This window comes from Apodemus sylvaticus, chromosome 2 (genome assembly GCF_947179515.1).
Source record: "Apodemus sylvaticus chromosome 2, mApoSyl1.1, whole genome shotgun sequence".
Classification (NCBI taxonomy): Eukaryota; Metazoa; Chordata; class Mammalia; order Rodentia; family Muridae; genus Apodemus; species Apodemus sylvaticus.
The window spans coordinates 165,842,632-165,867,801 of NC_067473.1; the positions used below are offsets into that span (position 1 = coordinate 165,842,632).

The window sequence follows — 25,170 nt, forward strand, 5'->3', positions numbered from 1 at the left end:
AGATAGGGCTGAGATATAATAGTGCTGCTAGCATCCATCCTTGCTGGAGAAGTAGAGAGGCCATGGTATCTCAAAAAAAACAAAGGAACTTAGAGCACATGCTCCTAAAGACAATTATAAGCACTTTTTTGTTATTTTGTTTTGTTTTTGCTCTGAAACATGTTAAGAAGTCAATGAGAGCTTTTAGTAGAGAGCTGACGTGACTGTATTTGAAATTAACAGAGCTAAGTCTGAAACACATTGTAGAGGGACAGAGATAAAAATTAGGGAACAACTCCCAAAATTAGTGCTGTGCCCAGATCAGTGGATTACAGAAGTCCCTTAGCATGTGTTTCCTCAAATGTAACCATCTGCCATTTATCCTTCAGACTTGAGTTCAGCAGCTGGTATCTCCTCTCAGTCTCTTAAACAAATGTATGCATTTCTGATTACATAAACATTTCCATGTAAGTTGTCAACATGCCAGGCAATAGAACACCCTGGACCACCCCTCATACCATCATCGGTCTACTTGTTCCTTAACCTATACACATGGTGATTTCACAGCTGCCTATTTTTAGAAGGAAATCTTGATTTCAGCATCCAGATTTATTTTCTGGATGATGATGGTTTCTTGAACTTATCTATTCAGTTCTGGGAACCCAGAGTCTATCCAACCAAAACTAAAATTAAAATATTCCTATCTTAGGGGGGTGGCACAGCAGCTGCTGTGTAAGCATGGGCATCTAATGTAGGATTATCATATCCACTTAGAAGCTATTTATAGTGCCCTCCCTCATCTACCAGGATTGGATGAGAGGGAGAGACAGGTGGATATGGGACAGCTGGCCAGACAGCATAAGGAAACAGTGAAATCTAGTTCAGTGGAAGACCCGATTTGAACGAAGAAGGTGATGGTAAGTGATAGTGGGCAACACTGGATGTCGGCTTCTGGTATCCAGATGTGCCCCAGGTAGGTGAGCACATTCATCCACAAATATGCACATGAGTTCCTGTGCTTTAACTACTTAAACTAATTAATCATTCTTCTCTCATATTGGTCACTGTCTCCTCTAGAGTTTCTTCAGATGCTGAACATTCAAATTTGAATATTAAAAGATGAGAACAAACCTCACAAAAATGTATGTTTTCCTCAGAGACCTTTCAAAATCTTTAAGAACCCAAGTTTATGCTTCAATGAAAAACCATCTAGTATACATATTCCCTACCTAGTATCAAAGTATCTCACCTTTTAGGGGAGTATCAACCTTTTAGGGGAGAAGGCAAATTAGGTTAGTGACTGTTACATATAGGCAGGTTATTTAGAGGCCAAAGATACTTTAATAAGCAGTTTTTCAATTGGGATGAAAGTGACATAAAACCAATCATGTTCAAGTGGACTCAGCACAATTTCTGCCTACATATTGATCAGTCTGAGGAAGCTACGAACAGATCCCAGCAATTTAGAAATCTGCACTGGATATACAGGTGGTTTTAATGGACAGTCTTAGAAGTTAACAAAACAGATCACACTAGGAAACAGAGTCATATTCCAGTCATATGTTTGTAAAGAAATGACTTAAGAGTTGGTTAACTGCAAGAGAGTGTATCATAACATGATGAAATATGTTTTATGCTCCAAAACACTAATCCTGACTGAGTGCATTTTAAATATTCACTATCAGATTTATCTTTCCAAATATAATATTTAAGGACAATGCTTCCTATAAGGGCACCACCTTTGTCATACCAGATTTGCTATCAGAAAAGATAGGCAGACTCTCTGGGTTATCTAGCTGGGGAAGAAGCTTGGGTCACTACTTTTGGGTGGTGATCATTTTAATAGTGACCATGTGGATGAAAATAAGAGCTATATTTGTAGTGAAGATTTTCTTCCCTCATTTCTTCACTTCTCAATTTAGAAGTGCATTTTGCCTTCTCCCTGGGTGTGATGTACTGCCAGACACTGAGCAAATCACACAAACACAGTGTCTACTCCCATGAAAATTTTTGATTAACATATATGTATGTGTCTTACTAGTTCATTTAATGATGCTGGTCTGTACATGTGTTCAGTGCTGACTGCTTGGGGTTCAGTAGCACATCAGGAGGCTTATTCCTAGAGAAAGCTCTTTCCCCCTCTTTGAGAATCATTAATTTCCTGTAGTTCTTCATGTGGGGCATAGGACTTTGTGAAAATTCTACGTCCATGTTGGCATACCAACTGAGGCTGTCATTATGCAGGTCTTGTTTGCTGAATTGTGTTGTTGTTGTTTCCTGAATACACTCTCCCTGTCCTGTCTAGACGACCCTAGCATTAGAAGCTGGTCCTCTGACTCTTATAGTCTTCAGCCTTCCTCTACAGTGTTTCCTGATGGTGTAGAAGTTTTGTTATGGCTGTGACATCTGAGTCAGGGCACCTTAGGTTCACGTACTCTCTGTATTTCTGAGCTACCTTCAGTCCACATCTACATAGCACTGCCTTCTTTATGAAGCTCACAAGTACAGAAGTCTCAGCTTCTTCATCCAAGTTCTCAGCTGAGGTTAAAGTCTCTTAGCATTTCAATATTTTCTCTGATTTTCAAAATTAGTCTTTTCTGTTCTGCTCTGTTCTGTTCTGAGCTGTTATTGCTGCTGCTGTTGTTGTCGTTGAGTTGCTGTTGGTGTTGGTGTTGGTGTATGTATGTGTATGTGTGCATGCACACACATACCTATACACCATGTTTACACCCTCACATACATTTACAGTTCCTTCTCACAGATACTGAATGTGGAAATATTACAGATTTGGTTGTAGACCTCTGACCCGTGAATCCATACACAATTGTGCAGTAAGCTTCCTTGGGGAGCTGTATTTCTGACTTGAAACCTGTTAAAGGGAAGTACAGTGAAGCAATTGAAACAATCAGAGACCCAGAGAGGTCTTTCATGGAGTTAGAACATTTAAGAACATTGGTAAAAATACTTTTGAGGCATCTAAATTATTTAAAAAGGAAATTTTTAATTTAGATTGTATTAATCAAGTGGTAATAGACTTGTCTTTATAATTAATGTAAGAAAAACTGACTTTTTCCCCTAAGAAATGCTAATTGCATAAAATCAAGAGCCATGTCAATTAGTCACAGGCAAGGAATATCCTTGGACCAGAGTACAAAAGTCATCACTTACTGAACTCTATCTTGAATGGCTGCCTCTTCTTGAACCTGTGGTTGGTAGACTGAGAAAACGTGTACTTGAAATGACAGGACTAAAATAAACTGCCTGGCCCCAGACCCCAGGGAGAATTTTGACCAGTAATTTCTGAAAATTTCCCTGTCATTCAAGTGTCTTGGGGGCAGAGATTAAGTTACTGTCACTCTGGAACACAGGAATAGTAACATTTTAAAATGTTAAGCCCATTTTGTGAATTTATACAGAATTATCTAATTGCATAGTTACAATGGGAAAACAAGTCAAGGTGAATAAATGCTTCAGAAGAGGAAAAAGTATGTCCTGTGGATTGCTAATGAATGCATTTGGATTGAATTAGTAGAAGAGAGGTAGCTGAGTGCTGCTGATGTAACACTCGATGAGGGTGGGGGAATAGGCTTTTTGTTTTGTTTTGTTTTGTTTTGTTTTGTTTTGTTTTGTTTTGTTTTCAAGACAGGGTTTCTCTGTATAGCTCTAGCTGTCCTGGAACTCAGAAACTCACCCGCCTCTGCCTCCCAAGTGCTGTCATTAAAGGCGTGCACCACCACTAACTAGCAAGAGTGAGCTTTTTATTGCCACCAGAATCCTCAGGAAGCAAATGAGATGCTACTCTATGAACTACAGCTTGATACAAAAAACCCTAAATAGTTCACAGTGCAATGTTGATAAGCAGCTGCCAAACACAATTAGGTATTTAAGAAAACAAACCAACTTGAATGATGCATAAGAGAAACATCGAATGCACACAGAGTTACCAGGTACAGACTTTAAAATAACTGTCCTGAGTGGACTGCAGGAGTTAATAGATAGTATTGTGAATACTGTAAGGAAAATGAGTAGCAAATATCAAAAACAAAACAAAACAGGCAAACTGGAAGAATTATGAGAAATAAACAAACAAAAATCAGTAAAATACAAAGGAAGGAAAGAAAGTGACATCAAATAGGGAGATGCAAGAATTCTAAATCTACATATGGCTTTAAAATATCAAGTGAACTTGTAAAGAAATAGAGGAGGGCCGGGGAAGATTTTTTCAATACAAATCTCTGCGCTTGAAGAGGGAATTACCACCACATGCAGTACATTCTACTCTGATGAGAGAGAAGCTAAGCCCGAAGTCTAAAGGCTAAATAGGAATGTGAGAAGCATGTGTATGTGTGAAAAGTGAGAAATTTATTTTTATGCTATGGATCAAAGAACAACTCACAGTGGAAGACAGAAAGCATGTGAACTGAATGACCCCAAAGCCAAAGAAAGATTGGAGATGATGAGTTAAACACCCAACATAGAATTTAGAGAAAGAACTCAGTTTGACACAGATAAATTAGATGGAAGGTTTTGTGTGTATGTGTGTGTGTGTGTGTGTGTGTGTGTGTGAATCATCACTAGCCAAAGAAGTGATAAAAGAGAAAAGGAAACATTAGCACATTTAAAAGATTGTTAAAAGTTTTAATTAAATTGAATTATAAAGATTAAGGTTGATGGGGAAAGGATACACACATGCATGCATGCATGCATATACATTGAAAGGTGGATAAAATATCATATTTACAAATATTAATGAATAGATGAATAGAAATTTCAAAGACTTCAGGACACAATGGGGAAGAAATTGTAACCTCACAAATGTAAGGTACAGTTGAAATAATGACAGAAGATGTCGTTTTTCATCTGCTCTGTGCAAAACACTATGTTAATGATTTCACCTTTATGCCCTTTATTTTAGCATTCTCTTTCTATTCTCAGGTTTGGATAAAGAATGTGGCTTTAAAAGAAATAGAGATTTATCTAAAGTCTCATGTCCGTTGAGCAGGTTAATCATTGCCTCAGACTGAGGTAAGGCCTCGAGGTCCAAGGCTACAGTGAACAGCAGCACCTCTCCTCACTCACCAGAAGGACGAGATGCCACAGGAATCCCTCAGTCAGCACCCGGTGAGCATCCTCTACAGCCTCCCTCAGAGCTTTTCTCTTCAGCCCTATCTCCCTTTCTCCCCCTCTCTCCACCTGACTCCTTTTTCTCATATGTAACCAGAGAAGCAGGTTTTTAACCGCATGACAGGATTCCTCCTCTCCATGTCTCTACAGGAACTTACGAGTTGGGGGTGAATGCTGATCCATCCTCCCAGAACCATGGGCCTTCACTCTGATTGCGGGACAGGCCTATCCAAAATGAATTAACACGGTGGGAAGACGTTTGACGTTCAATGAACTCCTGAGGTAAAACAAAACTACAATCATACATACATCAGGAGAACCCGAAACAGTGCTACAGGCATTCAGAACTGAATGAATCCTTTTACAGAAGGATGTTCGTGTAAGGTGACAATCTAGAGAGGACTGTCAATCATTCGATACCACCGAATGTCTAGAGAGGTGTTGCAGAGTCATTTAGAGTCATGTTCAATTTTCCCATCAAGAACAGACTTATGATGACACTAAAAGATGTGAGCTAGGGAGATGACTCGGTGGTAAGAATGCTTGCTGCAAACACATGAGGACCTGGATTTGAGTTCCCAATATCCATGTTAAAATGCCAAGTGCATCCATATAAGCCTTTAACTCCTGTATGGTAAGAGTTGAAGACAGGCATGTCCTGGGATTGGGTGGTTGTAAGCCTACCTCTCTAGGTTCAGTACACACACACACACACACACACACACACACACACACAAGCACTCACAAAAACTAAAGGGAGGAAATAGGCTTATATTATCAATATTCTACCTCACTCAACAAACTACATAACATCCAGCAGTATCCAGCTCCCAAGCAGCTTCTTGGGGAACTGGGCCATTAGTTTTTGTACAAGTAGCAAATATAGACTCAAAATAGCTTTACTAAGGAACACAATGATGTGGATGAGACCCAGAGCCTAGCAAGTGTCAGGTAAGCTCTCTTCTACAAATCTATATCTCCTGCCCTGCACTGCATGTTTCATGATTTAAATAATCCAGATTTCAGTGAGGACTCTTGAATTGGTCACAAAAATGGGATGATTCTTTGCCAGTCACAGGTTGATATCAAAGGCCAGGTGAATTTCTAATATGATCCTCTTCCTTGTCTGTATTCCTGGATATTTTTTTTTGTTCTTTTTTGTTTTGGTTTGGTTTTTGGGGGTATAGAATAGAGTTTATGTAGAGCAGAGGACGGGAGTTAATGGGTTAGTGGAGGCAGAGAAAGGCAGAGAGAAGGAGATAGTAAAGAAGTACAGGCTGGCCATGACCAAGTGGAGAGAGGGGGAGGGGAGGAGAGCCCAAGAGGGCAGAGAGAGGAGAGTAAGAGACAGCAAGAGGTAAGAGCTATTCCTGTTTTTATTAACTTTCACAAGAACTGCAGCTATTGGGTATGGAGTTACAGATGGATAAAAACAGAGTAGCGAAGACAGAATGGAGTATGCAGGTTAGGATTGTTTTGAGGGATGCTATCTGTCACTCTCACCCACCTTTCCTTCAACATATAAGTACTCCTGAGTCTATACAATTCCTTGTTAATAGGGGTGCTTCTAATCTTTCAGCTTATTTGTTAATATGATGTTCAACTTCTAGCAACGGTTGTTTCTCTTTTCAACAATATATAGAAGGGTTACTTTTTAATCCTCTTTGCCACTTAGGAATTTCTTGTCCAGATCTGTCTGGGCTAAGATGGAAACTATGTATCAAAATTTAACAACAACAAAACAAAACAAAATCAAATGAAACTACCTCTTTGCCTTCCTCAATATTTTAAAAAGACCAAACAATTCATAAATATTTATTGTCATTACTGATATCTTTCTTGATATTAAGATAACAAGTGGGCAGTTTTCCTCCTATATTTCAACTGAAGTACAAATATACAAACATTAAGAGCCGTTCCCACAACATTCAAACAATCACAGTATTTGCTTTCATTTTCATCTGTTTTGTGCATGTGTGTTGTATGGCATGTCACAGTGCTCGTGTGGAGGTCAGAGGGCGATGTGTGGGAGTCGGTTTTTCGCCCTTCTATTGTATGGGTTCTAGGAACCAAATTCAGGTGAAGCTTTGTGCCAAGCTTACTTTGCAAGCCCCCAAATTGTTTATTTCAAAGTAAAATGTGATTCCTTTTCAAATCGATTAACTACAAATAAAACCTTGCATTATGTTCTCTACTGCATAATTTTGCAGTTACGTAGAATGATGAAATTACCATTGTTAATGCAGGAATCTCTCCTGCTCTGATAACTATAGACCCCAGGTAATTATAGAAGGGTGTGCTTACAAATTCTTTTGAGTTGTCTATCTTCAGTAGATGAGCACCTAGCTGGGAGCAATATCTCTTACTTCCATACCAGGAATTTTCTGAGAAACTAAATAGATAACAGCTCTTCCCATGCAAGATCCAATTAGGAAGGCAAGGCCCAGAAAAAACTCCTGGAAAGAAAATTAACATCGTGGAGTTCACAGTATAACTATAATTCTCTTAGTGCATTTTCACAAATACGTAATAAATTTTCATTAACATATTTCTTTAACACATCTTTAATTTTTGACACAAATTAGATGATAATTTCATAGAATATATTAAAAATCCCTTTGCTCATTTAAAAAATTTAAAGTAAAGGGACTAAAGAGGTGGTTCAGTTTCTAAGAGCACTGCTCTTCCAGAGAACCTAGGTTTGACTCCCAGCACCCATATGACACTTCACAAACATTTATTACTTCAGTTTCAGGGGATTGGTATCCTCTTCTGACCTCTGAGGGCACCAGGCATGCAAATGGTACACAGACATCCATGAAACCATAAACACATAAGAAATTTAAAATTTGAAATCACTTGAGTAATTATACTGTTCTAAATAGACGATCAGACGTATCTATCTCTTCCGTTACTTCAAATTTAGGCCTAAATTCCCTTTCTTTATTGATTCTCTGTAAAATAAATACACTCAAAATCAATTCCTATAAACAGGAGTCCTACCTGACTTAATTTATCCTATGAAGAGGCATAAATGTAATTACTTATATTTCAAAGGCTCTTTTGCATTTTGTTAGCTGAAGACAGTGGGGAGGTAAATCCAGAGATGGAATGCTGAAGGGAAAACAATGCCAATCAATTATGATACCATCAGAAACGCAGGCTAGATATAGAAAAAATGTTGTGAAATAAATGAAATGCTGAGATTGAATGCATTTAACTGGAGTTCTCAGTGATTTCCGTGTCAGGTCCATTTCTTCTGTATATTCTTATTAGCTTTTACAACCTTCAGTCAGTGTCCCTTCCTCACTTCTTCCCCCCACACCCGCCCACATTCCTTTCCCCTTACATCAATCTTATTCTAACATCACTGTAAAAATATCAGTTCTGTAAGGGCACTGAACACTGCCCCTTCCTTTGCATCAAATTATATCATATCCTGTAGGTCTCGGCACACAGCCAGAGATAAGAGCAGTTACTGCTTGTTCCTTTTAGTAAGTGAAAGAGCTGTGGCTTTGTGATGCCACTTTACCAGCTGTCTGTCAGGGGATGCTAAGCTAAGGAAATTCTGTTAGGCCTGCTTGCCTTGACTGCGCTGTTAGTAGATGTACACACATCCCCACCCCAGGTCTCAGCACTAGGAAATGAACCTCTAGGACCCAGGGTCCCACTGCTCCTTTAGTTCTGCCCTTGCCTGTAGTTTGGGATGCTTTGGAGGGAGCCACCTTCTCATCTAAAGATGATTCTGTGGGCTTGTGGTTCTCTTTATTTCTTGCTGGGAAGCTGTCTTTCTTCTCTGGATTTCTCCCTGAATTGAATCTCCAAAATACTTCATTTATCACGAACAGCAACAGTGCCAGAAAAAAAAAAAAAAAAAAAAAAAAGTCATTCTGCTGTGTTTGAAAATGGAAATGCCAGCACTCTTATTTTATGGAAGCACATAGGGGATACTTATGATTAATGATAAGCAAATGGTACGTTGATGATAAAAAGACAGTGTCAGATGGCTCACACATAGATGGACTATAAAGTATATGGAAATGACTATGAAGAAGGTAGCAAAAAGAAAATGACATAGATCTAACTGCAATTGCAAACAATTTTAAATGCTAATAATTTAATGAAATAATGTTTTTTTGCTTTCTTCTATTATTTAAAAATGCTAGCTCGCTCTTTGAGAATTACCCAGCATGCAATACATAGAATGTTTCTGTACTCAGTAAGCATTTTACTAATTATGTGCGATGAAAACTCTTTAAAGGTATCATACAAGTTTATTGACCCAGGATTCAGGAGAGATCTATTAAGTCTTCACAAAACATCTGCTTAGTAATTTTTCAATGCCTCAGGCAATGCTTTGTAGAGTGAAGATATTTTTTATTAAAGATCATGTGTAAGATAATTCCCATATATCAAGAGGCTTTCAAAAAATTATATACAACTCATTTACTACAACTCTCTCCTAGGAAAGACTGTGCTTCTTTTGGCTCTGCAAGTTTCCCTCTACTAACTTTTACTTTAAATTCTACTTTTTAAAAAATCACCTATCATTTTAGAGATGGCTCAGCAGCTAAGAGCACCGTCTGCTCTTCCAGAGGGCCTGAGTTTGATTCTCAGCAACCACATGGTGTTATAAAAAAAAATCACCTATCTATGTAGAATAGTAGGGCAATATACTCAAGAATATATATATTATTAAGCATATTTTCTATAATCCATCATTCTTATAACCCACCACTAACTAGCTTATAACTATGGAAGAGCTAATCTTTCCATCTTTCAATTTTCCTATAACCGAAACAGAAATTAATAGCACAAACTCAATGGGATTAATGTAAAGATTAAATGGAGTTATGCATGCCAAGCCCTTGAGAGTGTGCCTGGCATAAATTAATTGCATAATCCCTGTCTGTGACTGCATCAAGCTCTCTCACTCATACTCACCTAGGGCACCCAACACTGCAGCAACCACTACTGCCACCAAGCACAGGATGCCTAAAGCCACTGCAATGGGCCTCCAAGGAGAAGATGGAGCCTGGTTTCCTAGACAGAAAGATGAGAAAGAAAATGAGGGCAGATGATGGAGCTCTGAAACAGCTCATCTCCCTGAAATGGGGATGGTTTTAAAGGGATCAGCAGACACTAGGCTCTAGTGACTTGAGAATCTAGTATTGTAGTGTGAGTCTCCATTGTCTTGCAGCTTCAAGATGCCTCTTCCTCCATTGCTTCAGCTGTGGTGTCATTGCCATGCCGTCTGTAACTCCTCAATTGTAGGCTCACAGGCTAGTCTATAGGTCTGGACATTATTCATTCCCTGAAGTCCTACTTGGTCTTAGAGCAAACAGTCTTCTCTGCAGGAGAAACAGCACCAATTACTAAGGAAAGCTTTTTCTTGTCACTTAGATGGTGCATGATTTAAACAAATTATTTTCTTCATGCCCTTCTTCTTATTTTCCAGTTTTTAACTTGAATCAATAGCACCATCAAATACTGTTGCTGGGAGTGAGCACTTTAGTTCATGCAGCAGAAGCATATAAGCCTTGACCCTTCCCTCAATCAATTTTAATACTATTTTCCAAGTAAATTTCTCAAGAAAGGAATTGTGTTGGTGGTTTTAAGAGAAAAATGATTGCATAATGGAAACACCAAAAAGCAGAAGAAAACAAACTGATGTCAGAATCTGTGACTCATCTCTTCCTTTAAGTTAATAGTGAACTGATTTTGTTTTAAGCTTATAACACCAACAGCAGAAAGCCAAGTCATAGAGCTGCCCAATAGGTGACCCTGAAAGAGACTAAAACACTTACTCTGTGTTAGGACATTGATGTCCTTTATTCTCGTCTTGGTTTTGTTTTAATATCTATCTCCTGATGAGACATTTTAATGCAGCATGTATTTTCCATCACTGATATACTAACATCTCATTTTATAAAAATCCAAAATAATCTCTTACCAAAAAGGTATATCAAATTTAGGATTTTAAACCTTGTGATTCCTGGCTTCTCTCTGGGCTTAATCAAAGATGCATTCATTTTTATTTGCCACACAATCCTCATTGGTTTCATTCCCCTTGACTTTAGCATCCTATGTTATATGATTGTGCAGGTTGTTCATTTATCTCTTTCCTGGCTCCCTCACAAGTTACTAAAAGACAAGCAAAAAACAACTCCACTAAAATCCTTTCTTCTTTCTCTTTTACTCATGTTACCAGTGCCACCTTCCACTGAAGAAGTGGCTATGACTGTAGAGTGGAGTGGTCCTGTTTGCTGCCATGAACCAAAAGCAATTTGTGGAAGTCATTGCATACTTCTCAGGCTTAGTGAGCATTCAAAGGATATATGATGACTTCCAGCAGCCTTTAAAACTATATGCATATATTATATAATATTATATACACCAAATATAGATACCAAATATAGATATGCCAAATATATATCATATATATGTATATATATGCATATATATATAGCTATATATAAAATTCTATTTTCTTAGGAAGTTCTACAAATCAAGAGTCTCTCCAGAACTCTAATTCTGTTATTTCAGTTAATGAGAATGAAGGTGCTGTAACGAAGATACTGTTAGCAGAAAGAAAATGGATACCTTTCTCTGATCTCACAGGCCATTTATAGATGTCTCGAGTGCTGAAGTCTAATTGAGTATATCCATCTTCATCCAGATTCTCCACATGAGAGTGATATTCCATTGCTTCACAGGGCCCTTGGTAGGCAGAGCACTTGAATGTTCTTTACAAGTAAAGTAACTGCCAGGATAAGGGTCACTAAGCCAAACCCTGAAACAGCCCTTCACTGAAGTTCATGGAGCACAGCTTAAGTAGTCTAGCCAGTGCCCAAAGCAGGAAATGAAAAGCATGTTGGAGTAATTTCCCTTTTTGCCTCTAGATCCTGTTTCTGAGGCTGTAAATTCTGAAGAAAACTGAAATGTCGTGGGGTATATGACTGTCGCTTTAGATCAACTGTATAACTGATATATAGATTACAGTCTTAAAAGACATTGGCTACATTCCCCATTGACACTGGCATGATCAATTGATATGGCCTACATAAACTGTTAAGCAGTTTGGGTATCTTGACTTCAACATTGGTTTGTTAAAACTCTTCTTGAATGCACAAATTCCTTCCTGTGTCCATTCCATACATATGTATTAAATACTCTATAATTGCCATGAGTTGGCAACATTTGCAGGAAAGTTCTCCACAAAGAAACTTATTAACTAATGGAGGAAACCACAGATAATTATGCAAAGTACATTACTCCTGCAACACAAAGCGAATGATTCTCTTTAAGGCTTATCATAGAGTAGAAATATATAGGAGTAAACTTTTATTGGTAATGACTCTGCTTTGGGTAATACACAGCACACACGCTTTCTCATTCTGTCTCCTCCTCCAAGAATTACACTTTAGCACATATTAGCACTACTATTTTAAAATGAGAGAAAAAGGCATATGTGCCCCTCTGCGACTCACAGGTTAACAAAAAGTGATCAAATCAGTAAGTTTGGAAACAATCATCATTTGATTACTGCTACAGGTCAACAAGAAGGACATCAAAGAAATAAGGACAGAATACCATTGCATTGGGCAAGAAGGGTCTGTATGAACTAAAGACAGACTCCACAAAACAAAAGTTTGAAGGCTTTCTCAAGGCTGGTGTGTGCTAATGAAAAGAAGCTTTGGTAGTAAAGCGATATCCAGAGTTGAGTCTTCATCGGGACTTGTCAATTGGCACTTCTTAAACTTAGAAACTCCTCATCTTTATGGTTCAAGGCAGTGGTACACCATGAAGCAATGCACACACTTCCAACTCCCAAAGACTGCGAGGAAGAGCAAGAATGATCACCCTCAAATGTTTGCCCTTGAGGGTGGACTTCTTATGCCAAGAGTAGAGAAAAGATACTATATTGTGAATTCCAAACATATCTGCTGTAAGATTAGATTTACTTATCACCTACAGCCAAGGTGGTTTTTTGTTTTGTTTTGTTTTGTTTTGTTTTGAGACAGGATGTCAAAAACTCAGCATTCTTTCTGATCATGAGATAATAAACTTAGCTCTGACATAAGAATCTGGTAGCCCTACCAGCATACTTGCATAAGTACCCCAGGTTTTTAGACCCCATCAGTCCTTAGGATCTAAGCCCTCAATTACTTGGAAGCCATGATGGGCTGCCAGGTGTACTGGTGAAGGAAGGATGGGTTGTTATATGGAAATGAGTATGTACTTCTCAATGCCTAGTATGGACAGAGATGATAGAGCACTCAGCAGTGAGTGAGAACCTTCATCCAACATAGTCTGCCACACAAGTCTTACTGACTGTTCCCGGCTGTGTCGTAGAAGAGCCATGTCTGTCTATTCTCAATACACACTAGACATTCAGTTGAATAGTGCAGTCTTTGCAAAACAGCATGGTGAGATGTAGGGATTCTACCACCAAATAAGGCATGCTGACATCTGAGACAACAGCGCAAAGAGGAAGACGACCCTGGCACAGACCATGAGATCTTCACATGAGAGGGAGAAGGAAGGACAGATCCTCTTTCAGTGTCTAGAGGAAAAGAGCATCACATTTCATAAGAAGACCCAGACAAGAGAGTGCAAGCAAGCAGTCCCTGGCAAGTTCCCCTCGCTACTCTATAATCAAACTCTAGGGGTCACCCATAAGACTGAGACATGAAAGTCTGAGGGGGTGTTGACACCATAGCCTCCTGTGGGGGAGGATAGTGGGTCACAGAAGAGCGTGGGGCATGAAAAGAACTAAATTTCACCATATAAATATATACACGTATGAGACAACAAAGATAAAAAACTGCAGACCTCTGGTGGTACAAACCGCCAGGTGTCTGCCTGCACTCAGGAACTGAGCACATAGGCGGTTTGTCTGCCAGCCCACCGGGAGTGGGGCCTGTGTCCTGCCCAGAGAACTGCTGAAGGAGAAAAGCCCTGCGGCCATATTTGCTGCCTGCCAGGACAGAAAAGGGTCACTAGGTACTGGATCACCCTGAGCTTTAGATCTCTGGGGGTGCAATTCTCTAGGGGTCTGCCTGCACTCAGGAACTGAGCACAGAGGCGGTTCATCTGCAAGCCAGTCCATCGCGAGACCTGTGTCCTATGTGAGAATCAACAGAGGGAGTGACCCCCACCACACCATCTTCGCTCCATAATAGAGGAGACAGAGAACACCTGATTGACCTTGACAACCTAAGTATAACATTGCTTGAGGCAAGACTGAGAAGGGCTCCAAAGGCACAAAAGAGGAAGCCAGCATATCAGTAATCTGTGCCAGAGGAAACCCAGTCATCCAGTGTTGCAGAAATAACCTTAAAGATCCACAGTAGGTTGAAGCATCAGCCAGTGACAATAAGACCATCTAACACCTGGGAGAACTAGATGGCTAAAGGCAAATGTAGGAATGTTACTAACAGAAACCAAGGCATTATGGCAGCATCTGAACCCAATTCTCCAACAATAGCAAGTCCTGGATACCCCAACACACCAGAAAAACAAGATTTGGATTTAAAATCACTGGTCATGATGCTGGTACAGGAACACATGAAGGACATACTTAAAGAAATTCAGGAGAAAATGGATCAAAAATTAGAAGCCCTTACAAGGGAAACACAAAAATCATTGAAAGAAATTCAGGAGAATACAAAAGCCAATAAGGAGGAAACACAAAAATCATTTAAAGAAATAGAGGAGAACTTTGATCAACAGGCAGAAGTCATGAAAGAGGAAAACACACAAATCTCTTAAAGAATTAGAGGAAAATACAAACAAGCAAATGACGGAACTGAGCAAAAACTTCCAGGATCTAAAAAGAGAAGTAGAAACAACTAAGAAAGCACAAAGGGAGACAACTTTGGAGATAGAAAACCTTAGGAAGAAATCAGAGACCACAGACGCAAATATCAACAACAGAATACCAGAGATAGAAGAAAGAATTTCAGATGCCGAAGATACCATAGAAACCATGGACTTAACAGTTAAAGAAAATGCAAAATGCAAAAAGCTTATAACACAAAACTTCCAGGAAATCCAGGACACAATGAGAAAGCCAAATCTAAGGATTATAGGCATTGATGAGAGTGAAGATTCGCAACTTAAAGGACCAGCAAATATCTTCAGCAAAATTATGGAAGAAAACTTCCCTAATCTAAAGAGAGAGATGCCCATGAATATACAAGAAGCCTACAGAACTCCAAACAGACTGGACCAGCACAGAAATACCTCCTGCCAGACCCCTGGCGGTTTGTATAACCAGAAATCTAAAGCTCAGGGTGATACAGTACCTAGTGATCCTTTTCTGTTCTGGCAGGCAGCAAATATGGCCCCGGGGCTTCTCTCCTTCTATAGCTCCCTGGGCAGGACACGGACCAGAGACCATGAAAGCTAAAAGATCCTGGGCAGAGCTCATGCAGACTCGAAGAGAACACAAATGCCAGCCAAGACTACTATACCCAGCGAAACTGTCAATTACTGTAGATGGAGAAACCAAGATATTCCATGACAAAACCAAGTTTACCCAATATCTTTCCACAAACCCTGCCCTACAAAGGATAATAGGGGGGGAAACACCATTACAACGAGGGAAACTATACCCTGGAAAAAGCAGGATATTAAGCTTCTTTCATCAAACCCAAAGAAGATAACCACACACGTATAAAATTAAAATCAAAAATGATAGGAAGCAATAACCACTACTCCTTGATATCTCTTAACATCAATGGACTCAATTCCCCAATAAAAAGACATAGACTAACAGACTGGCTAGGTAAACAGGACCCTACATTTTTCTGCATACAGGAAACACACCTCAGTGTCAAAGACAAAAACTACCTTAGAGTAAAAGGCTGGAAGACAATTCTACAAGCAAATGGTCCCAGGAAACAAGCTGGAGTTGCCATTCTAATATCAGATAAAATTGACTTTCAACCTAATGTCATCAAAAGAGACATGGAAGGTCACTTCTTGCTGATCAAAGGAAAAAATCCAACAAGAAGAACTCTCAATCCTGAACATCTATGCCCTGAATACAAGAGCACCCTCATTCATAAAAGAAACTTTACTAAAGCTCAAAGCACACATTGCACCTAACACAATAATTGTGGGTGACTTCAACACTCCACTCTCACCAATGGACCGATCAGGGAAACAGAAACTAAACAGGGAGACAGTGAAACTAATTGAAGCTTTGGACCAATTGGAGTTAACAGATATATATATAGAACTTTTCATCCCAAAGCAAAAGAATATACCTTTTTCTCAGCACCTCATGGTACCTTCTCCAAAATAGATCATATAGTTGGTCACAAGACAGACCTCAACAAATATAAGAAGATTGAAATAATCCCGTGCCTCCTATCAGATCACTATGGAGTGGTCTTTAGTAACAGTAAAAAGTAAAGTGGTCTTTAGTAACAGTAAAAAACAGAAAGCCCACATACACATGGAAACTGAACAATACTCTACTCAATGATACCTTGGTCAAGGAAGAAATAAAGAAAGAAATCAAAGATTTCTTAGCATTTAATGAAAATGAAGGCACAACATGCACAAATCTATGGGACACAATGAAAGCAGTGCTAAGAGGAAAACTCATAGCTTTGAGTGCCTCCAAAAAGAAATTTGAGAGAGCATACACTAGAAGATTAACGGAACAACTGAAAGCCCTGGAACAAAAAGAAGCTAATTCACCCAAGAGGAGAAGACAGGAAATCATCAAACTCAGGGCTGAAATCAATCAAGTAGAAACCAAGAGAACCATACAAAGAATCAACAAAACCAAAAGGTGGTTCTTTGAAAAAAATCAACAAGATAGATAAACCCTTAGCCAGACTAACCAAAGGGCACAGAGAAAGTATCCAAATTAACAAACTTAGAAATGAAAACGGAGATATTACAACAGAAACCGAGGAAATTCAAAAAATCATCAGATCCTACTACAAAAACCTGTACTCAACACAACTGGAGAATCTGGAGGAAATGGACATTTTCTTAGACAGATACAAATTACCAAAATTAAACCAGGATCAAATAGACCATCTAAACAGACCCATAACCCCTAAAGAAATAGAAGGGGTCATAGATAGGCTTCCAACCAAAAAAAGCACAGGACCAGATGGTTTCAGTGAAGAATTCTATCAGACCTGCAAAGAAGACTTAATACCAATACTCTTCAAACTTTTCCACCAAATAGAAATAGAAGGAACACTACCCAACTCCTTCTTCAAAGCCACTATTAAGCTGATACCAAAACCACACAAAGATCCCACTAAGAAAGAGAATTTCAGGCCAATTTCCCTTATGAATATCAATGCAAAAATATTTAATAAAATTCTTGCCCACCGTATCCAAGAACATATCAAAACGATCATCCACCATGATCAAGTAGGCTTCATCCCAGGGATGCAGGGATGGTTCAATATAAGGAAATCCCTAAATGGCATCCACTACATAAACAAACTCAGAGAAAAAAACCACATGATCATTTCATTAGATGCTGAAAAAGCATTTGACAAAATTCAGCATCCTTTCATGCTAAAGTCTTGGAAAGGACAGGAATTCAAGGCCCCTATCTAAACATAGTAAAAGCAATATACAGGAAACCGGTAGCCAACATCAAACTAAATGGAGAGAAACTTGAAGCAATCCCACTAAAATCAGGGACTAGACAAGGCTGCCCCCCTCTCTCCATATCTTTTCAATATATTTCTTGAAGTCCTAGCTAGAGCAATTAGACAACATAAGAAGGTCAAAGGGATACAAATTGGAAAGGAAGAAGTCAAACTATCACTATTTGCAGATGATATGATAATATACTTAAGTGACCCTAAAAACTCTACTAGAGAACTCCTACAGCTGATAAACAACTTCAGCAAAGTGGCTCGCTACAAAAATCAATGCAAGCAAATCAGTAGCCTTTATATATTCAAAGGATAAGCAGACTGAGAAAGAAATTAGGGAAATGATGCCCTTTCACAATAGCTACAAACAGCATAAAGTATCTTGGGGTGACTCTAACCAAACAAGTGAAAGACCTATATGACAAGAAATATAGATCTTCAGATCTCTGAAGAAGGAAATCGAAGAAGATCTCAGAAAATGGAAAAATCGTCCATGCTCGTGGATTGGCAGGATTAATATAGTTTAAAATGGCCATCTTGCCAAAGGGAATCTACAGATTCAATGCTATCCCCATAAAAATCCCAACCCCGTTCTTCATAGAGCTAGAAAGAGCAATTCTCAAACTCATCTGGCATAACAAAAAACCCAGGATAGCTAAAACTATTCTCAACAGTAAAAGAACTTCAGGAGGATTCAGACTTTAAACTTTACTACAGAGCAATAGTGATAAAAACTGCATGGTATTGGTACAATGTCAGGCAAGCAGATCAATGGAGTTGGATTGAAGACCCAGAAATGAACCCACACACCAATGGTCACTTGATCTTCCACAAAGGAGCTGAAAGCATCAGGTGGAAAAAGGATAGTCTTTTCAACAAATCGTGCTGGTTCAATTGGAGGTCAGCATGCAGAAGAATGCGAATTGATCCATTCTTATCTCCTTGTACTCAGCTCAACTCCAAATGGATCAAGGACCTCCACATAAAACCTGACACACTGAAACTAATAGGAAAGAAACTGGGGAAGACCCTGGAGGACATGGGCACAGGGGAAAAGTTCCTGAAAAAAACACCAATAGCTTATGCTCTAAGATCAAGAATTGACAAATGGGACCTCATAAAACTACAAAGTTTCTGTAAGGCAAAGGACACTGTCAAAAGGACAAAATGTCAACCAACAGATTGGGAAAGGATCTTCACCAACCCTAAATCTGACAGAGGGCTAATATCTAATATATACAAAGAACTCAAGAAGGTAGAACCCAGAGAACCAAACAACCCCATTAAAAATGGGGTACGGAGCTAAACAAAGAATTTTCACATGAAGAACTTCGGAGAGCTGAGAAACACCTTAAGAAATGTTCAATATCATTAATCATTAGGGAAATGCAAATCAAAACAACCCTGAGATTTCACCTCACACCAGTCAGAATGGCTAAGGTCAAAAACTCAGGAGACAGCAGGTGTTGGCGAGGATGTGGAGAAAGAGGAACACTCCTCCACTGCTTGTGGGATTGCAAGATGGTGCAACTACTTTGGAAATCAATCTGGCGGTTCCTCAGAAAACTGGGAATGACTCTTCCTGAGGACCCGGTTATACCACTCCTGGGCCTATATCCAGAGGATTCTTCAGCATGCAATAAGGACACATGTTCCACTATGTTCATAGCAGCCCTATTTGTAGTAGCCAGAAGCTGGAAAGAACCCAGGTGTCCTTCAACGGAGGAATGGATACAAAAAAATGTGGTATATTTACACCATGGAGTACTATTCAGCCATTAGAAAAAATGAATTCATGAAATTCTTAGACAAATGGATGGAGCTGGTGAACATCATACTAAATGAGGTAACCCAGTCTCAAAAGATCAATCATGGTATGCACTCACTGATTAGTGGATATTAGCCTAAAAACTTTGAATACCCAAGACATAATCTACATATTAAATGATGTCCAAAAAGAATGGAGGAGTGGCCCCTGGTTCTGGAAAGACTCAGTGCAAGAGTATAGGGGAATTCCAGAACAGAAAAGCGGGAAGGGGTAGATGGAGGATCAGGGGGAGGGAAGAGGGCTTATGGGACTTGTGGGGAGTGGGTACCGAGAAAAGGGGAAATCATTTGAAATGTAAATAAAAAAATATATCAATAAAAAAGATAAAAAAACTGCTTCTAAGAGTTAAGAATCATATATATTCATCAAACTGATATTTCCTAAGAAATTAATCTTTTTACTCAACATGGATTTTCAATGAATTCACATTGATTCAATGTATAAACATATGTGTACATTTATGTGTCTATAAATAAGAAAAGAAACTTTAAAATTAACAATTATTATTCTTCAGTTGATAATTCTCCTTTTTCTTGTTTTTAGGCTAGCCCACAAACCAATGGCCTTGCTAGGGACATTATTCTCCATATCTGCCATTATACTTTATTCTCACTTGTTCTCTTTCCTTCTTATCTCTGGTTAGGAACCTGGGCATGCTGTAACCTCAGTAGGAGAGATGCTGAAGTAAGATTGATTGCAATTTCAAGACCAGCCTGAGTTACATGAGACACTGTCCTAAAGAAATCATATATCCATTTCTAATATAAAATAAATAATAATGCTTCAAAAGCAATAACATATATAATCTTCAGTGCTAGTCAATGCCATTGTGTGATTCAGTCTATAACCCTGAAGAGGAAGACTATTCTCTTTCCTGGTACCCTGAGTTTAATGTCCAGCACAGAGCCTGGGTCCAGACGGGGAAACAACCACACTTCTCATGGAAGCCAACACACAGAACTATCAGCAAGTCCACCTCCTAGTCTCTCATTACAATAGGATTACCTTTAAATTGCCCTGGGAAGGTAGGAGGAATTGAAGAAAGAATGCTGACTGCTATTTTCAAGTAGGGAGCACCATTTTATTCATTCATTCATTCATTTTTGTTTTTGCTGTTTTTTTAAAGATTTATTTATTTGCTTTATGTATATGAGTACACTGTTGCCGTACAAATGGTTGTAAGCCATCATGTGCTACTGGGAATAGAACTCAGGACCTCTGCTCATTCCAGTCCCTACTTGCTCTGGTCCCGCTCGTTCTGGCCCAAAGATTTATTTACTATTATCTGTAAGTATCTGTCTTCAGACACCAGAAGAAAGCGCCAGATCTCATTACTGATGGTTGTGAGCCACCATGTGGTTGCTGGGAATTGAACTCAGGACCTTCAGAAGAGCAGTCAGTGCTCTTAACCACTGAGCCATCTCTCCAGCCCAGTTTTTGTTGTTTTTTAAAAGTGGGAATATATTTAATTTAAAAAATTAAAAACGTGTAATACATTTAATTAAAAGTTCTGTCTTACATTTAATTGAAAGTCATAACTGGTACATTTATCAGGTATGTTTGGGTATCTGTGTGGGTATGCTCTTCTTGGGTATTTATTTGTGTGCCTTGGGTGACCTGTGCTCTGTCCTTCATTCCTCTCCTCATGGCTCTTCCTTTGTCCAATGCATTCACTTTTAATACATTGATAGCTGCCTGTTGACCAGTCAGATGTATTGACTTTTGATTCTTGTGCTTTCGATTTCAGAATCATGCTTAACAGAAGGAGTGTAAACAGGATATTGTGTTGCATTCCCTGAGGAAGATCTCAAGACTGCCCCAGTTGCCAACAACAGCACCTTGGGTGACTTTTGTTCTGTATGTGGGGATTTTATACACTGTTTTATTTAGAACAAAGTAACTGAGCGTAACACATTGGCAACAGTTCACCTGGTGTTCTTACAGAGAGGAACAGGCATCAGATCACAGTGTAAACAAATCACCTACCTGTGCAGCTTCTAAGTTCAGGCAGGTGGTGGTGTCCTTTGTGTGCCTGCTGCGGGGTGACTGACTTTAAATGTGTTTCGATTTCTGAGTTGGCTTCTTCCTGTGAAAATGCCTATTGAGATCCTTGTACCTCGAAAAGGGAGGGAAAACTGATGCATGACAACAACTCTCCTATGGTGTGTGATCTAAGCCAGGCTCCTGGGAATAACTCAATGTTTAGCAAAACCACACAACAAATAGTCAACGTGATAGCGCCATCTACAGTCTTGTCTTAGGTATTTCAAGGCAAATTAGACCATAAATCCTATCAGCATGGGAATCAACTTGCAGAATTGAAGCACGCAGGACCTGACTTTTAGCATGAAAGGATGCTGAATTTTGTCAAATGCTTTTTCAGCGTCTAATGAAACAATCATGTGGTTTTTTCTTTGAGTTTGCTTATGTAGTGGATTACATTGATATGTTTCTGAATACTGAACCATGCCTGTATCCCTGGGATGACGCCTACTAGATCATGGTGAATGATCGTTTTGATGTGTTCTTGGATTCGGTTGGCAAGAATTTTATTGAGCATTTTTTTTTTTTGGTTTTTTGGATTTGGTTTTTTTGAGACAGGGTTTCTCTGTATAGCTCTGGCTGTCCTGGAACTCACTCTGTAGACCAGGCTGGCCTCGAACTCAGAAATCCGCCTGCCTCTGCCTCCCAGTGTGCTGGGATTACAGGCGTGAGCCACCACCGCACGGCGTTATTGAGCATTTTTGAATCGATATTCATTAGGGAAATTTGTCTGAAGTTCTCTTTCTTTGTTGGATTTTTATTTGGTTTTGTTATAGAGTGGAAATGCTACTAAAGATTGCTGTTCTGTCTTTCACAGCCTTGGCTTTTAGAAGTTGGTTATTTCCAATCCCTATGGGTTTGTGTGGTTTAGTCATAGCCATATATGCCCATTTTGTTTCTAACGTTTAAAGTCAACTACCAATTTTCAACTTTTCACAATGAAAGAAACTTGTCTATAGTCTTGTTTATTTACAATTCCAAGTATCTAAAGTAACGACTTCCCTGTGTTAAATTAATACATTACATACATGAGCTTGTTTTAAATTCTTTTTCTTTCTAAATGCAGACTCTGAGCATCATGGGAGTGGCCTCTGTGTATCTTCTCTGCTGTCTACGCTGTTTCTGCTGAAAAAAAAAAACAAAACAAAACCAAAATGCTCTCTTTAGAATGAATTCTCATTAAGCAATCACTGCGTGAATGAATGCATAAATGAACTAAAAAATGAAAGAACTATAATCCATATCTCTTTGTCAAGGCTAGTTAAAATAATGGAAAAGCAAAAATACTTGATGCAACTAATTACTTTGTTATCTAAGTTACTGAACTATGTTTTTGGTTGGTTGGTTGGTTTTAGTTTTAATTTGTTTTCTGAAAACATGTTCTCACTATGTAGCCTTGGCTAGCCTAGAAGTCACTGTGTAGACAAAGACAAGACTCAAACTCACAGATTTCCACCTCCCTCTGCATGCCAAATGCTATGTCCATTGTTGTGGTTGAGACAGGGTCTTATGCAGTAGCCCAATATTCTAGTTTTGTTTTGTTGCTGTTAGGGTAATTTAGGGGAGGAAAGGGTTTACTGGGTTTGTAGTTTCATGCTACTGGCCACCACTGAGTAGGAGCTAAGGTGGGAACTAGGGCAGCTAGCCATAGTCAAAGGCTGACATCATAGTCATAATCAAGGCAGAGAGAAACAAATGCATCTTTCTGCTAGCTTGCTTACTTGCAAACTTGCTTGTGCAGTCAGGAACCCCTGCCTAGGGTTGGTCTGCCCACTGTGGACTGGGGCCTCCTACCTCAATTACCAAGAGCCTTTGTCAGGCCAATCTGATCTAGCAATTCCTCAGTAAAGATCTTCTCCCCAAATAGTTTTAGGTTCTGTCAAGTTGAGAGTTAAAACTAGCCAGGACACTCACACTGGCCTAAAAACATGCAGTCCGGTTGACCTTGAATGCACAGCATTCTGGTGCTTCATCCTCCTTAAATTAGACATTGCAGGTATGCCTTGCCATATTCTGCTGTAGATAGGATTTCAAATCACAAGTTAGGAATTCTGCATCATTTCTAAAACATTATTTATTAGGTGGGCATGCGCTCATAAAAAAATTACTTAACTTTGAAATTGATACCAAGTGACATAGTGCTTTACAAGCGATCTTAGCTTTTACAAATGGCTTAGCATAAACAGATGATTTGACATTTATGAATATTATTGAGGCAGATTTCTGTTGCCAGTGCTATGGGATGTTTTATTGGGCTTAAATTATTCATAGTGCAATTGATTTGCTTATTCTGTAAAAGTTAAATTATAAATGAACTGCCGGCTGTGCTCTTAATGAAGTCAGGCAACTAAGGAAGAGCTGAGACATGTGGCTGTTGGCTGAACCATAACACAGACCATTAAGTTTCAATATGTTGTAACCAAAGGCCAGTTTAATAACTGTAAAAGCCCCGATTGCTCCAAGTTCGCACACAACTCAATTGATAACACAACCGCATCATTCCTTTCTAGTCAAATCCTTATTCCTATTTTCTCGCAGGAAACTGGGACTCTGTCAGCTTTCTGATTGACAACATCATCTACAGATTAATGCTTTGTCCATCATGGAGGAAGCTGATGTGGAGGGGTAGAGTTTGGGATGATTTACAAAGTAGGTTCAGGTACAAACATAGTGCCTTTGAGGAGGGGCTACATGGCTCGGGTGCCTAGTCTGATGATCTGAGTTTGATCCCACAGTGGAAGAAGAGTACTCACTCCAATAAATTGTCTTCAGACCACTATGCAGGCCACACCACATGTGCCCACACATAAGTAAAAACATACACAAAATAAATATAAATTTGAAACAATTTGGAGTAGCTTTGATATTAAGATATAAATATTAGATGCATTATTTTCTTTTATCTTTGTTGAGACAGAGTCTGATTCTATAGTTCAGGTAGGCCTAGAATTCACTAGGTTGCCTAGGCTGTCCTGAAATTCAAAGCAATTGTTCTGTCTTGACTGCTCAAGGATAGCTTTAAGATGAAATATTTTTAATTTATTCAATTTACTTCATAAGTTATGAAAATAAATTAGCAGTAGATTCAGGAAAGTGTCTGATTGGTTCATGTTACCATCCAGAGCCACACTGGATTAAGTTCTCTGAGGAAACCCAGTCTTTGAAAATGTGTGCAGTTGTATATTGTCTGTTCCTCTATTGAGCCATATGTCTTGCAGGGCCCTACAATATCCCACCATAAGCTTCTATGATGGAAAAGAGATGCCACTCATTTTTATGTGCAAAATAGTACATTCCAGAGCACAGTGTTTTAACACGAGACTCCTAAATGACATACATAGAATTGAGCCCAACTGGTATCTTTAGATTATTCATTTCCTATGCATAGACGTTTTAGAACCTGTTAAGAAAACAAGAACATCTCTGTAGGACAATAAATAAATAATTAAATAAATACTATAAAGAATTGAGATCCCCCCCCAACTTATCAAATTCTAAGCACTAAAAGTACTCCAAAACATGATAGGTTTCTCAGATAGCTATGAGGCAGCA

At 39.0% G+C, this 25,170-nt stretch overlaps 1 protein-coding gene across 3 annotated transcripts; it reads right to left on the bottom strand.

Moving 5' to 3' along the window:
* Positions 1-1,165: 1,165 nt before the first annotated feature.
* Clec7a (C-type lectin domain containing 7A) lies at positions 1,166-11,942 on the bottom strand. Of its 3 annotated transcripts, XM_052175009.1 has the most exons (6): positions 11,707-11,846; positions 10,048-10,146; positions 8,798-8,932; positions 7,408-7,559; positions 5,262-5,380; positions 1,166-2,848 (listed from the first exon to the last, which is right to left on the bottom strand). In XM_052175009.1, the coding sequence occupies exons 1-6, from the start codon at positions 11,807-11,809 to the stop codon at positions 2,722-2,724; spliced, it is 735 nt and encodes a 244-aa protein (XP_052030969.1). In that variant the 5' UTR covers positions 11,810-11,846; the 3' UTR covers positions 1,166-2,721. The 3 variants fall into 3 exon arrangements, with proteins under 3 accessions (XP_052030969.1, XP_052030967.1, XP_052030968.1); XM_052175007.1 differs by lacking the exon at positions 8,798-8,932 and having other exon boundaries at positions 11,707-11,942; XM_052175008.1 differs by lacking the exons at positions 5,262-5,380; positions 8,798-8,932 and having other exon boundaries at positions 11,707-11,942.
* Positions 11,943-25,170: the final 13,228 nt, after the last annotated feature.